This window comes from Hordeum vulgare, chromosome 2H, assembly GCF_904849725.1.
Source record: "Hordeum vulgare subsp. vulgare chromosome 2H, MorexV3_pseudomolecules_assembly, whole genome shotgun sequence".
Taxonomy (NCBI): Eukaryota; Viridiplantae; Streptophyta; class Magnoliopsida; order Poales; family Poaceae; genus Hordeum; species Hordeum vulgare.
Window position 1 is genome coordinate 557,864,103 of NC_058519.1, and position 15,818 is coordinate 557,879,920.

The 15,818-nt window shown below is 47.0% G+C and overlaps 1 protein-coding gene across 2 annotated transcripts in view; it reads right to left on the reverse strand.

Annotated features, from left to right (window-relative positions):
* Positions 1–265: 265 nt before the first annotated feature.
* LOC123427232 (beta-glucosidase 16-like) overlaps positions 266–15,818 on the reverse strand; it is a 36,213-nt gene continuing 20,660 nt past the window's right edge. Inside the window, exons 3-12 of one of the 2 annotated variants that reach the window (XM_045111228.1) lie at positions 6,946–7,007; positions 6,769–6,844; positions 6,588–6,662; positions 6,331–6,418; positions 5,945–6,197; positions 5,718–5,833; positions 2,690–2,942; positions 2,496–2,598; positions 2,263–2,365; positions 266–633 (exon numbers count right to left, since the gene is read on the reverse strand). In XM_045111228.1, the coding sequence (XP_044967163.1) occupies positions 426–633; positions 2,263–2,365; positions 2,496–2,598; positions 2,690–2,942; positions 5,718–5,833; positions 5,945–6,197; positions 6,331–6,418; positions 6,588–6,662; positions 6,769–6,844; positions 6,946–7,007 (1,337 nt within the window). In that variant the 3' untranslated portion in view covers positions 266–425. Of the gene's footprint in view, positions 645–2,262; positions 2,366–2,495; positions 2,599–2,689; positions 2,943–5,717; positions 5,834–5,944; positions 6,198–6,330; positions 6,419–6,587; positions 6,663–6,768; positions 6,845–6,945; positions 7,008–15,818 lie in introns of both variants that reach the window. The other variant, XM_045111229.1, reaches the window with a different exon arrangement.

The window sequence follows — 15,818 nt, forward strand, 5'->3', positions numbered from 1 at the left end:
GTGAAGAACTGCGGTATTTTTTGGTTTTTTTACAAGTGAACACATAAGCATATATTTTTAATATAGGTGTGAGACATGAAGAACAAGTGTGATGATTTGAAGCATTTGTGGGATAGATCTTGAAAGGCGTTGAATGTAAATTTGACATCAACACCAACACCGGTATCTATCGACGTTGAAAACCAAGTTCATAATCAAAAAGAGAGCAACCACCTTCCAGAGCTGCGGTTGCCAATAGCACAACCAGGTAATAACAGCCGTATAATAATTTATAGTTTTGTTGTTATTATTATGAACTTCTTTATGTCTTACATTGTTGTGCAGCAATATTTTTCTTTTATTTTGCACAGCCATGTAGGAAATCCTGGCTCTGTCGCTGATTTCAGGTGTAGCTGGATCAGACAATATAATGGTTGCAAGTAGTATCATGAATCTGCTCTCAGCGTCCGCGCTTGGTCAACCGGCCTAGAGCATGTGAGGAAGTCTCGGTACCACTTCCCGGACATCTTTGGAGTCCTCTCACACGTTTCAAAATCCACGTGATACAACCCGAACCTCACTGTGAAACCAAAAAACCACTCGAAGTTGTCCATGAGACTCCACACGAAGTAACCACTCACGTTTGCACCTCTCCTGTAAGCATGCTACACGTGTCAGAAAAAGAATTAACACATTTCAGAGTTGCAGACGTGTCCGTGTAAAAAAGTAAAAAGTAATAACATGCTGTCAGGTATACTTGTTGAACCGGCTTTTTACATTATGAGGAAATTGCTACTTTCTCTGTACCATAATATATGTTATTGAAGAGAACTAATCTAGTTTTTTTCAACAAAAAATATTATGATAAAGAAGTAGATATAATATTATTGCATTGCGTATGTACTACTAAATGATATATAGTTATATCTAGAAATTGTACCCTCCCACGTCGCTCCCGTGGACAATGTGGAGGGCGCTCCAACCACCGCCACGAGCACCCTCCTCGCCCTCTCTCCACCCTCGCTGATGCCAGAGGACGCGATCGAGAAAAGCCGAGCCGGCGTCGACGGTGGCAGGGCGTGTCTCTTTCTTGCATAGGGCGTCCGTCACGGGGTAGCGGGGGTAGCGTGGCTGGGCCGGGACACCGCGGTGACGAGAGTCGCGGTGGTGCGGCGCTGGATCCTCATGGCCGCGGCGTTCGGGACCGACGACGCACGGCGGGATTCTAGGTGGCGGTGGATCGGCATCCATCCTGATCTATCGTCCGTCTTCAGCTGGCGGCGTTAGTTGTGGGCAGCGTGCGTCCGTGTCCTCCGCCATGGCGGCGATGGCATCGACGTGGTGGAGGCAACGGTCTTGTGGCATTCCTAGCGCTCTTACCATATCACGGGAATGATTTACACGATCAGTCCTCCTCGATCTGGACGTCGACATGTTCCAAAACTAATGCCAGAGAATTTGTCCGAGGATATCTGGATCGAGTTGAATCCAGTCATGTGCTTCCATATCAGCCTACGCGGCCTCATGAAGGCGCGGCGCGATGCTCTGTTTTTTGTTGACACCACGTGACATGTTGATATCTTGACTTTCATAGGATAGTTGGTGGTATAAAAAGTCATGGTGGTGGAGATCGAAGGATCAATAAGGCAGAAGGGGTCTTGGCTTGTAAAATGTGTGCATGCAGTATGCCTTTTAGGTATGCTGCATCGGCTGTTGGTCCCTATACGTTATGTGGATGGATTAACGACGACGCCGATTTCAGATATGAAGAGTGAGAGCACTTCATATTATCGAGTTTATATGTAATGATGGCTTCGCGTGAATTGATGTATGCTATTGTCGCATCTTTGTGAAGTAATTAGTAAAGATGGATACATACATCTTGATGCAGAAGCTAGGGTTTAACTTCTTTTTCAATAAAAAAAAAGACGCTGGTCCTATTTGCGAGGGGAGTGACACGGGCGTGCCGGGAGGGGAGCGGGAGCTTGCCACGAGGCCAACAGATTGTAAACATTGAATGGCGAGCAATTACGGACAGGAAGGGACCGATCGAGAGCTGGCGCAGGCACTGGCCTTTAATTACGGTGACATTGGTAAATGATATACTCCCTCCGTCCGGAAATACTTGTCCTAGAAATATACAAAATGGATGTATCTATAACTAAAATACGTCTAGATACATCTATTTCTAAGACAAGTATTTCCAGACGGAGGGAGTAGTAATGTGGATGAAGACCATGATGCGTTTGCGCATGATGCACATTGGTCATGGTTGCACATCACCTGACTGCTGAAGAGATGCTTGTGAGATAACCCTGCAGGTAATTCACCCTTCCAACGTCATTGATCAAGTCCTCCATACTGTTGTTACTAAACTGCGAGTAGCCTGAAATAAAGTGTAAAAACACATGTTCATTAACAACATATGGAGGAAAATCAGGAGGCACTAGAAACTTCTCAATCTTCCTCGGACTTTACTGACTGCATTGTTAATTCTGGATGCCCTAGCTGCTCACCATTTTCGGTAACATAGACAGGTGTGTTCTTGTATCTCTGATTCACATACTTGACGATCAGCTCCATACCTTCCGGAACATCATAGTAACCATGCAATGCAGTCTGCCGGGTTGATCACCATATATACAAACATATCACAGAGAGATGAAGAGAGTGAATAAGATAGTAATAGATCAGTGGAAGCAGTTCTTACTGGTCTTCCAATTGCCACACCGTCTCTTTCACCTAAAGCTTGGACAAGTGCATTTCCCTCGTAATTCTCAACGTTGCACGGGGAAGAGATGCAATCCTTGGCATATATGGCAGTGTAATGATTTATCCCGATAAAATCTGCCTTGTTCTTCTGTAGTAGCCTCTTCTCTTCTGAGGTGAACTTTAGTAAGTTTGATGATAGCATCTCATGCATTTCTCTGGGATAGTCACCAAAGAATATCGGTTCCAAAAACCTAAAGAGGAAAAAGAAACGTTAGAAAATTCATAGCACCAATTGTTCAAATTTATGGCCCCTTGGGCCTCTGACTCAAAGTGGATTGAACCCAAACAAATTTCAGAGATTGGTGATAACTCAAAGGAGTGTGGAAGGTACGGGGATTCTAGTCCCATACGACCTAGGGAAAAAGTTTTGGACCAACATATAAGTTCATCTCACATTTTTTTTGAAACGTTATCCCTTAGGGCTGATCCAATTAAAAAGGTCGAAAAGAGTTGTCCGGTTAATAAACGGAAAACCGGGCTAAAGCCGTCACAATGCGCCCGCCAAAACAAGGCACACACGACGACCTGGCAACCTACACAAGAACGCACACACGCCATCAGGGGGAAGAGCTCTGTCAAGGTTGCAATCCGGCTTCATCGTCATCACGCCTCCGTAAGGGCGACTCCGACTTCACCATCGACAACCATCGATGTAGCCTCCACCACAGGCGAGCGCAGAGGCCTGCGTCGGACAAAGCCAAACAGTGCACCACACGCGCTGGCGACCAGGAAGCTTTGACTCTGTCGACGAGCATTGTAGGATAAAAAAGCGCTGGACCATCGCTGAGCCAGTGCAAGAACCGACCACCCGTTTCACGACATCGTCAACGCAAGGCTTCTCCTCAAACAACTCCGACTTCAAAAGACAAGAGAGGAACGACGACCCCTCGAAAACACACCGAATGAGACCGACTACCAAAACTCAGCAACAATTCCTACTCCGCTTGAAGCAGCCATCATTACTACACAAGAAGCCACGCAAATCATCCACATTGTTGGATGGGGCCCGGCCGACCGCAATGTCGCGAGCGTCCAGCCCATGGAGCGTGCAAACGAGATCCAAAGCTCTTCAAGATGACGCCCACAAGAAGGAAACGACGATGCCGACGCCGTCATCCGACCCAACTGGGCCTAAGGTTTTCATCCGAAGAACTGGATCCGAGGGTGTGCAGGAAGAGAACTCCACAACGGTGCCTCCAAGAAGGTGAGACAACATCCACATACCCTAAACCCTAAACCCTAAAAACCATAAAACCCTAAACCCTAAAAACCATAAACCCTAAACCCTAAACCCCGACACCGTCGGCCGACAAGCTTTCGCCCGGAGCACGTCCCAACACCACATCCCCACGCACAGCACCTCCGCTAGCCCGCACGCCTCCCATGAAGCCATCACGCCATGACCACGCAGAAGCCACCACAAACCTCGACGCCGGCCCGAAAAACCAGCGAGCCGAGGCCCGCGGCCCCTGCCATCTCCAGACCCCCCCCCCCCCCCGAACGGACCTGGCTGGGGGCGACAGGCCCGCCACCACCAGGGAGCGCCGCAGCAAAGGGCGGCCACTGGAGTCAGCCAGCCCCCGCGGCGAGCCGGAGCGCCGACACCACAAGGGCCCAGACCCCACGCACCGAGCCGCGTCAGATCTGGGCCGAACCCAGAGCCGCCGTCGCCGATTTATTTATCGGAGTCCTATCTGTGTCATGCATTCATGTCTATAAGTAGATTAAAAATTAACTTCTCTCATTTTTTTGAAACGAAGGCAAGTGTTTGCGAAATGGGGTAGATTCGAAATTATATTATCGATAGCCATCCTATTAACACTAACAATTGTTCTTGAAATATAACTGGGTAAAGTTAGTATGAACATTTTAATATTTCTTGTTGGAGAGGAGGTGAATCTAAAAAAAAGGGTCTTAGGGTATCCCAAAGTGGACCCTCAAACCGTCTACATCCGTTCGGACCGATCAGTCTAGACACAGTTTACTATCCTAACACGGTACCTAATTGATCCACCGGCGCATCCGGACATCCGTTTTCTATAAACTGGAATCAATTTAGTTCGAGCTTTGCGGGCCACTATGACTATTAACATGTAGCTGTGGCGGAAGGATGCTTGCAATGCAACTTGATTTAGGTGCCTACTTCATTTGACAAAAAGTTAGCTAAGAGCATCTCTAGCATACTCCGTAAAAGGACCGCATCCGTATAATTTCGGTAAGTATATGTGTTCGGTTTGTTTTTCTTGTCAGGACAGACTCCGCATCCCGGGTCCGGTCCGTAAAAAGTTTACCGTGGTTCGAAAAAAGACCATCTTCATCGCTATTTATGCGCTTTTACCGCTCGAATACGGGCCAAACCCTATCCGTCTCCGCGGCCGCTCCACTGCGATTCCCCTCCTCCTCCGCCCCAATCTCTTGTCGCCGGCGAGCCTAAAAAAGCCCTGGCGACCTTTTCCGACCCATGGACGGCTACGGAAGTGCTGGGATGATGCGGATGTCGTTGCAAGTTTCTTCCACGAATGTTTTTTAAAATTTTACAGTTTCATGTGCGGTGTCTGATCTACAGTGCACAAATTCGTATCGCAAATCTGATCTGGAGCTAAGTCTAAAAACTCTAAACACGTTTTTTAGGTCCAACTTTTATGGGGTCTGCTAGAGATGCTCTAATGCTGGCGGAAGGCTAGATGCACATTTGCTACATGTGATTTAGCTAACACCGTGTTGTGATTTAGCTAACCTGCTAACAACGGTCAACTATTTGGCGGAAAGCTTGCTAGGTGATCGCTGCAATTTGGGAGAAGGTTGGTGTTGTTACTTATTTTTTTTAAGTTAACACAAAGACATTTGAGGTATAATGTTGAATGGCCGGCTCATATATGTGTGTCCGAACTCCGAACACAAGTTCAGACCGGTTCGGGGACACATGCAGTGTTTGCATTGAGGGTCAGCGTTAAATATGCCCTTACCAGTCCACCTCAAAGGACAACGCCCGTCTTGCAGCTAGGATATCCGCCGTGGAGTTGGTCAGCGGCTCATACCATTTCATCGCGATCACAATCCCGATCGATCCGCCTTGCGTTGCCTGACATGTCCATACGCATCAGAAGTAGCCAAAAAATTAAGGCACCTTAGCATTTGAGATCTACTGAAAAGGCTACCACGTACTATGAAAGAGCAAGCGTGCTGGTTTCACCTGATAGTTCCTTTTGTAGTTGTCCACGGCGGCGGCATGAGACAACAGCATGTTGTGAGCCGCCACGTAGGGCTCCCGGTGAGAGTCCCCGCTGTTGCAATTCCCGAATGGCGGTGAGCAGTGCGCGGGAGGGTAGTTGCCCAACATGTAGGCCAACTTGGCAAACAGGTTGGGCTCGTTGAAGGTCGTCCAGAACTTGACCCGGTTGCCGAACGCCTTGAAGCAGACGTCCGCGTAGTAGCCGAACTCCTCCCTGGCAGGAACAATATATAGTTAGTTGGACGCAACTAGAAGCATGGCATGTCTGTTAAAACATATTGTCCGCCTTTCTCTATAATTTCTGACTTTTGAGTGAATTGACTAAGGATAAATTCAATAATGTGCACCTGATTCCAACCCCCAGCCAACCGCCGTACCGGGTCTCCAGTTCTTGCGGCATTTCAAAGTGATGCAGTGTCACGAACGGCTCTATCCCTGCATGACATTTTTGGCAGGTGGTACCACGCGTACATACATTAGGATTGCTCCTCGTTGAAGATTACGTACTCCCTCCGTTGTACTAAATCAGCGTCACTTCCAACAGCGAGGGAGTAGATTATAGCTGAATCTACTACCATTTCAGAGGTGTGGCAGGTAAGACTACCTTTCTGAAGGAGTTCAGCGATGAGGCGGTCGTAGAAAGCTATTCCAGCTGAATTAACGCCCCCAAGCCGGCCTCCTGAGACGATGATTCAATGCAAGTTAGTTAGATAAGCAACTAATCATGACAACTAACGGGAACAACCTTATTAGTGCTAATCGTGTATTCTTCTTGGCGTTCATACTTGGTAGGATTCTCGACCATGAGATTGAGAACCTGTAGGAGTCGACCCCCAAATTATGCATTATCTCCACGTCTTCCTGCTCAAGACAGTGTCAGAATTACACGAGCAAGCAGTAAGATGCATCATACGGTAATCACTAGTGATTTGCTGCTTTGCTAACTATATTTAGTGATTTACCATGTAACGATGGTAGTGATCATCCGCTATGTCCCCATTCCGTCCATCCTTGATTTTCCTAGCTGCAGCAAATCAAAACTTTTAAGAGGGAAACAGGTGTTTAATAAACATTTTTACAAGCAGATGATCACATTCGCGTGCGAACTGCTCTTCTTTCAGCAAACATGCTGGTCTTGTTTGATTCACACGAAAGCCACGTGTCAACAGTAAACTATGTTACTCCTTCTGTCATAGTTTAGGGCATCTTCAATGATCGTATGATCATCGTTGGTAAAATTGCCACATAGATGATTTTGATGACATGGCGTATAATAAAAGAAGAGAGAAAATGACATCGTATGAACTTGAAGCAACGGTTCATGCACAAGCTCCGAGGCAAGTATGGTTATTTCTTTCATATTTAGTGGACCCTCTTAGTTATTTTACATACGATTAACATACACTCCATTGAAGAGCTTGTATGATGTGTTGTTGGTTGTTGACATGGACACTTATACCAACGACTGAACATACGGACTGTTGAAGATGCTCTTAGAAAACATAGTTAAATTTACACATGTTTCTATAATAGACAAGGTTATGGCGCATTGCATTACTCTTAATAGCTAATTAGTACTCCCTTGTATTACTCCTATCTTCATGCATAGTGTGAATGATATTTTTGAGCTCATCTCACAGCGAATCAATAACATCCAGGTTTCAGAGAATTTCCAAACACGTCTTCTAAACCGTGATGAAGGGAGTATGTAGAGTTGGATATTCGTTAAACATGCTTGTATTGTTGGGTTTGTCTTTTTTTTCGAAATGACAGTTATCCTGTATTCATTAAGAAGAAAAGAGTTGCTCAGTTAATTAGGGAAAGCAAGCGAAAACCAGGTAGCCCAGTTAATTATGGAAAACGGACAAAAATCGTTACAATCATTGAGCAGCACACATAAAAAAAGCCCACGCACACCACTCCAAAGAGGGTCACGGCGAGACAGCACGCATGCGTCATCATCATCACTCCTCCCCTAGAGGCGTCCTCGCCATACCTACACTTTGAGCAAACGACTCCGTCTCCGTTGTAGCGATCGTCGACTAAACTCACACTGAAGAGGACACGTGAAGCTGCATGAAGATCTATGTCAAAAGCTCAACCACCCGCGTTAAGACGAGCAACTCCGACCCTGACGGAGAGTTCTGTAGGACAAAACCAGACACGGCTGGCGCCACGGGAGATTGCCGAATGGGCTACCTGCAGCCAGTCATCGTATACCACAGGGCCCCGCCGCTGCATCTTCGACTCCGTAGCAACAAACAAACCGAGATAAAACCGTGGACACGCTGAAGAAGAGCCGACTACCGCAACCATTGCCGTGTCGTCCACATCACTCTCACCATCATCGTTGCCACAGAAGCCTAGACGGCACACCCGCCGCCAACCACCATCCACCGGTCCCGCTCGCCGATGCCAAGCTCCTAGGACGAAGTCCTCAACAGGAAATACGACATGAAGGTGGCGCCATCGTCCGATCAGAGATTAAGGTTTTCCTCGGAGAGGCCGAACTAGCCATATCCGCGCAGGAGGCGTGGGAGAACGAAGCAACAATGCCTCCAAGAAGGTAAACGATGGCCACAGCCGCCGCCATCGCTGGTCAAGACACAAAGCCAAGACATGGTTTTCACCCAGCTCCACACCACCTCACCACACATTATCCCGCATTGGCATCGGCAAGCCCACCAAACATCACCACCATCGAAGCTGCCCATCGACGAAGAAGAACTAGGATCCGCCACAACCAGCCGCACCACGCGGAGACCACCAACGACCGGAGACCAGATCTGCATGACACGTCGTCGGAGCTCTCTTCCTCGTAACCATGGGCCTCCGATCCGTGCACCCCAGGGGCGTCCACGCGACCCCAGACCGCATAGGCACACACCAACCGCGCGCTCCTCACGACCGAAGCCGCCGCTCGAGAGCCGTACCGGCCGCTACAGCCCCTCCGCCCTGGCTCTGCTATGGCAGCAACGCCGCCAGAGCACCAGCACCACGGCAACCATCCACCCTGCCGAAGTAGGTCACCTCACCGCGCCATCCTGGACCATCGGGCCGCGTCCCCAAGCACCAGATATGCACCAATCGAAGCTCCCTTCGTGGCCACGATGCACCCTGCGCGCGCCCGTAGCGACCCTCATGCGACAAACCGAAGCCACCAGATCCACGGCCTACCACCATCGAGCCAACTCGCAGCGGAAGAGGCCCATCACCGGAGCCGCCAGCCGCACCTTGCGGAGGCCGCCGACCAGCACCGGTTGCCTCACCGCGCCCCCTGCCGTGGAACGAGATCGTCTGACTTAGATGAATGTACTGCAGAGGGAAGTAGTACGCCATGCGCCGTCCGTCGGCCATCCGATGGCTAGAATGTAGAACAAGCTCTGTTGCCCAGTTCGCCAGCAAAACTATCGGCCCATGCGGCCCAAAGCCACCATCTGATTACTTTAGAACCTGATTCAGTTTCCCTTTTGCTATGAAAGAGCAACCTGCTGAATCTGATCAGGCACCCCTTTTTCTGATAGAACTAGAAGCAACTAGTGGAAGACGAGGCTAACACATCCCATCATGATTCTAATTTCAATAAGTAATTTTTCCTGATTTTTTTCCTTGTCCTTCTGAAGTTTGATACAGTTTGATATAGTGGTGAAATCTGTAGATTCCCTACAAAGTAGTGAAATCTGAAGCTTCTAGAGATACATTGTTGTCCTGTCATGTGCTTATTTCCCAGGCATGGAGTAATACTTATGACACACACACAAATTGTTTGTTCTTTTCTGCATAGGCACAAGTAGTTTACTGGAACTATTCTTTAGTCATAACAAACATTCAAGAAAGCATGAACATTTGCCATTCAAATCTGTTCAACTCTGCACATGTACAAGTGACATTCAAATCTGATCAATTCTGCACATGTAGCAGTATAAACTAGAACACTAGTTCAGTTATAGAGAGCTTCTCTCTTGTTCCTCCGAAACCATTCGTGGCCTCGACAGCTCAGCGACGTCGAGGCGCCAGCTCCGCAGCTCCACGACCTCGACGGCGCCGGATCTGCAACTCCACGGCCTTAACGGCTCCGAGGCTTAGTTGCCTCCACGTCTAGGCGGCGTCACACCCTCGACGGGGTAGCAGCTGGCTCCGCCTCCTTCACGGCTGGGCGGCCTCACGTCCTGCCGAAGCTTGTCGCCCCCGTCGGCGAACCTAAGGCCAGGCGAGAGTTTTGTTAGAAGTGAGACGAGAGCTTAGGCTAACGAAAAATCGGTGGGTGCCATAGGATTTGACCGCTTGAGCGCTTTGGTTGTACCCCACAGAGAATGTCGTTAGATCGTCAACGGACGGCGCACGGCGTACTACTTCCCTCTTCAATACATTCATCTAAGTCAGACGATCTCGCACCAGCCGAAGCGCCAGATCCGCGCCTGACCCCTTAGCACGCACGCAGCGAGCCCATAGCCACCCGCCAGCCGCCGCACCTTCCGCCCAGACCTCCCTGCGCCCACCCGCCAGATCCACCGCGCTTGCACAACGCCGGATACGCCGCCACCGCCTCCTGCGTGCCACCCGCGCCGCCCATACTACGCAGGAACCACCTAGCTCCATTGTGTCGCGGTGCGGCTTGGCGCCTCCACGCCGAGTCACGGGCTCTCACAGGCCGAGCTGCCCCGCGCTGCACGTGCGCCTAGCAAGAGGGAGGAGAGCCCCGCCGCCGCCGATGCCGCGCGGACTTTGCCAGCGGCGCCCTCCGACGGCGGCTAGGTGAGGAGGGGAGTAGTAGGTGGTGGCCGACGGCGGCGATTTGGAGTGCGTCCGGGACGCTCATGGGGAGCGTCACGGGCCAAGCAGCGGGGCAGTAACTTCTGGGTTTCGTCTCTTAAAATCTATCACATTAAGTCACGACAAACACGCGCGCACAAAATTCGATAGTCAAAGATACGTCTCGTACCCTCTAAATTGGTAACATTGTTACAAATCTTACGCTAAGGTTGTGCATATATAGCACAGCCAACCGACCTGAGCTTGACCTATACCGACACGGACTCTAGCAAAGCTAATAAGAACACGGTCCAAATAGCACTCACGTACAAAGTAAGCCTACCTGGACTTGTACATGGACTACAAGGCTAACTACTACTAGTAGCCGGACACAAAGAGTCCATACCGCAGTACCGGACTCGGCCTAAACACCTAGGCCAACACGTATCAAACTACCACAAGACTAAAAGCATCTCTAATAGTAGATGGTTTAAATATAAAAGTAATTAACTTTTAAACCGTCCGAGGCCAAAAAAAGGCAGCTCCAACAAACGATCCATATATAAAAAAAATTGGACCGCAGCCTCCTCGTGATGTAAAATGCAACACCTCGCGGTGCAAAATTACATCACGAGATGCATCTGGTCCAAAACCAGCCGTCGCCAGCGAACACCCAACCGCCACTTCATTTTCTTTCCCGCTCGCACGCTCGCGACCTCCCGCCCGTCCGCCGCCGCCGCCCCTCACAACCCGCCCCCCCCCCCCCCCCCCCGCATGCCGCCCGCATCAGATCCGGCCCCGCCCCGCCCCCCGACGCCCCGCCGCCCGCCCGCCGCGGATCCGGCCGCAGCCGCAGCGTGCACCGCCGCCCCGTCCGCCCCGCCCCGTCCGTCCGCCGCAACTCCGCTCGGCCCCGGCCCGCCCGCCGTAGCTCCGACCCGCCCCGTGCGTCGCCGCCCCGCCCCGTCCGCCGCCCCTGAGCTCCGCCCCGCCCGTCTCCGTCCGCCACCGCCCCGCAGCTCCGCCCCGCCCGGCTCCATCCGCCATCGCCCCGCAGCTCCGCCCCGCCCGGCTCCGTCCGCTCATAAGTTCATGTATGAAACTATGTAGAATTTGATGTTTGAACTATGTATGAATGGACTAGTAGTTTGTCGTTTTAAGAAATTTTACATCTTCATTTTGGACCATCTATTGGAGTTGTCTTTTTGAACCATCAATTTGGACCATCTGTTGGAGTTGAGCTTTTTTCGAAGCTTCAAAACATACTTTTTGGCGATCCAAATTTTACATCTTCGATTTTGGACTGCCAAATTTTAGACCATCTATTGAAAATGTTCTAAACCACTCACTGTTTGGATTACTCGAACATGTATCATCTCCATATATATGAAACGAAAATGTCCATCAAAAAGAAAAACATCAGAAATGACCATACAGTACATGGATAACGAAGGGGGGGAAGGGGGGGGGGGGACAGTTGACGCATCACTGTCTCATAAGATTACACATCTACTGAACAGAAAATATTCAGAACCCAGCTGCAAGAGAGTATAAAATAAATAAACACGTTTCTTTCAACACCATTTTTAGACACGTTTGTTTCAACGCTTTATCTATATGTATGCTGCTTCAGTTTTAACTTTGGATAAGTCGACTTTCTGAATGTTGATTCTTTTGTGAAGATTTGTGATGTTTTATTTCCTTGTGTTGTTTCATGGACTTCTTGGGCTGGATTTTACCTTGCTCCTATTTGGGGTAAGTTGATTTTTTTCTTATACTGAATTTTTACTTGTGCATATTGGGGATAAGCCGAATTTTCTATTGGGCTTGAAGCCCATTGCCCATTGCTGGTTGCTTTGTTTGTATGCAATTTTATTTTTTTTCTTTTGTCTTAAAAAATAATCATTTTTTCATGGGTATTGTGGATGAGTGGAATGAATACACACAGGTTTTTATAAAATATGTGTATGCATTATAATAATTTGAAGTACTATTATACGTTCGTTCTTTGCATATTAAACAAGTGCAATTTCAGTGCAACGGTGTGTGCAAGATTTTCTTCTTCTTTCTTCTTAAAGGGTAATACGAATGCCACTAATTAATTCTTTCTTACAAAACTGCATTATTTTGATTTTAGTTTACTCTCTTTTTCTGTAAGGGTAACACAAGAGCCCCTATTTTTTCTTTCTTAATTTCTCATGAAATACTTTTGGCAAAACTCCACTATTACATAATTATTCTTATATTATAAAAAAGCACAATTTTATGTAAATTATTTTAAGATTTGGTTTCTATTTGTTTCATTCTTTTTATTTTTCTTCCTCTAAGGGTGATAGGAATGCTACTAATTCATTCCCTCTTAGGAACTTTCCTTACATATAATTTTCCTGTTAGTTTTTATTACATTTTCCTTCTTCTTTAAGGGTAATACTAATGCAACTAATTCGTTCTTTCTTATGATTTTTTTGGGGAAATTGCGCTATTATATGCATCTTTGTGCATATGATGAAATAGCACAATTCATGTCAAATTGTGTCATTATTTTCTTAATTTTTGTAATTCTTAAAGCATAATAACAATGCCACTAATTTATTTTCCTTGGAAAATTTATTATTTTATTTTGTATTTCATTTTCTTTCTTCTTTAATGGGTAAAATACCAATTGCACTAACGCAAAAACGAAATGTGCAATTGGTATTTTGCACTTCTTTATATATAGCTTTCCTTTAGGAAGCTCCATGTTCGCGAAAACTACACTATCATGTGTTAATTCTTTCATCATATGAAAATGTATAATTTTGGTATAAAATTTTATCATTATTTTTTTCACCTTTTCTTCTTAAAGGTGATACCAATGCCAATAATTCATTCTTTCTTAGAAAACAACATTATTTGTTTTTATTTTATCGAACATGTTTTTATTATATATTTGACCAGGCCAAAACATGTGGTGGACTATTGTTTTATTGTTTCAAAGAGCCAAATGCCCCTCTAAAAAAGTTGACTTACCCAAATTGGTGCAAATCGATCTTGATTCTCAGAGAAAACGACTTATTGTCAATTTTGATTCTCAGAAAATGCCGTCTTACACAAATTGGTGCTAATCGATTTTTCTTCCAAGAGAAAGTCAATTTACACAAATTGTTTTTTGAGGAAACCTGTCCTTAGTCGGTCCCTTCTTTCAAATTTAACTCAAGGAAAACCTAACAAAGGAAAAGACAATATTATGATTGTGTGCATCAGAATGATGTAGAGATCATAAATTATCCTCCTTTTCCAAAAACACAATGAGATGGGTGTGGGCATCCAAATCTTAAATTCCGGATTTGTTGTTAATATGTACTGGATATACAGAAGAGTGCATCATATAACACGAACGACTAGATGGCGTGAGCATGGTTTCCAAAGTAGAGAGACATGGGTGCCCGCCTCGAATGAAATATACAACACAGCTAAACTCGCCCCGCCTCTCGCCGTGCTTCAAAGGGCAAGAATGATCAATGTGCAAGGATCGCAAATCTTAAGGATGGTGACGCAAACACAAAATTCTTTCATCGCAAGGTTAATGCGAGACGGAGAAAAATCACATACATCTAATCAAGCATGGGCAGGGATGGGTGACTGACCATAAGAAAAAGGAAAAGATCATCCATGAGCACTTCTCCGAGGTCATGGTAAGAGGGGCCACGAGCAGCTTAGGTTTTAATTGGGATGAGCTTAACATCCAAACCCATGACTTGCTGAAACTTGATGACCCCATCACCGAGTCCGAGGTTTGGACGGCGATTGATACATCTCCGTCGTATCTACTTTTCCAAACTCTTTTGCCCTTGTTTTGGACTCTAATTTGCATGATTTGAATGGAACTAACCCGGACTAACGCTGTTTTCAGCAGAATTGCCATGGTGTTGTTTTTGCGTAGAAATAAAAGTTCTCGGAATGACCTGAAAATTTACGGAGAATTTTTGTGGAATATATAAAAAATACTGGCGCAAGAATCAACGGAGGAGTGGAGCTGTGAGCCCACAAGCCCACCAGGCGCGCCACCAGGCCGCGCCTGGCAGGCTTGTGGGGCCCACAAAGCTCCACCGCCTCCAATCTCAGCTCTATTTAGCCTCTTTCGCCCGGAAAAAAAATCAAGAAGAAGAGTTCATCGCGTTTTACGATACGGAGGCGCCGCCACCTCCTGTTCTTCCTCTAGAGGGCAGATCTGGAGTCCGTTATGGGCTCCGGAGAGGGGAGATCGTTGCCATCCTCATCACCAACCTTTCTTCATCGCCAATTCTATGATGCTCTTCACCGTTCGTGAGTAATCTCATCGTAGGCTTGCTGGACGGTGATGGGTTGGATGAGATCTATCATGTAATCGAGTTAGTTTTGATGGGGATTGATCCCTAGTATCCACTATGTTCTGAGATTGATGTTGCTACTACTTTGCCATGCTTAATGCTTGTCACTAGGGCCCGAGTGCCATGATTTCAGATCTGAACCTATTATGTTGTCGCCAATATATGTGTGTTCTTGATCCTATTTTGCAAGTTGTAGTCACCTACTATGTGTTATGACCCGGCAACCCCGGAGTGACAATAGCCGGAACCACTCCCGGAAATGACCATAGTATGAGGAGTTCATGTATTCACCAAGTGTTAATGCGTTGGTCCGGTTCTTTATTAAAAGGAGAACCTTAATATCCCGTAGTTTCCATTAGGACCCCGCTGCCACGGGAGGGATGGACAATAGATGTCGTGCAAGTTATTTTTCCTAAGCACGTATGACTACATACGGAATACATGCCTACATTACATTGACGAACTGGAGCTAGTTACATATCTCTCCGTATTATAACTGTTGCATGATGAATAGCATCCGGTATAATCATCCATCACGGATCCAATGCCTACGAGTCTTTTACTACTGGTCCTTGCTACGTTACTTTACCGCTACTGCTGTCACTGCTGCTACTGCTACTCTGTTGCTACTGCTGCTATCATACTACCTTGCTACAGATACTTTGCTGCAGATACTAAATCTTTCAGGTGTGGTTGAATTGACAACTCAACTGATAATACTTGAGAATATTCTT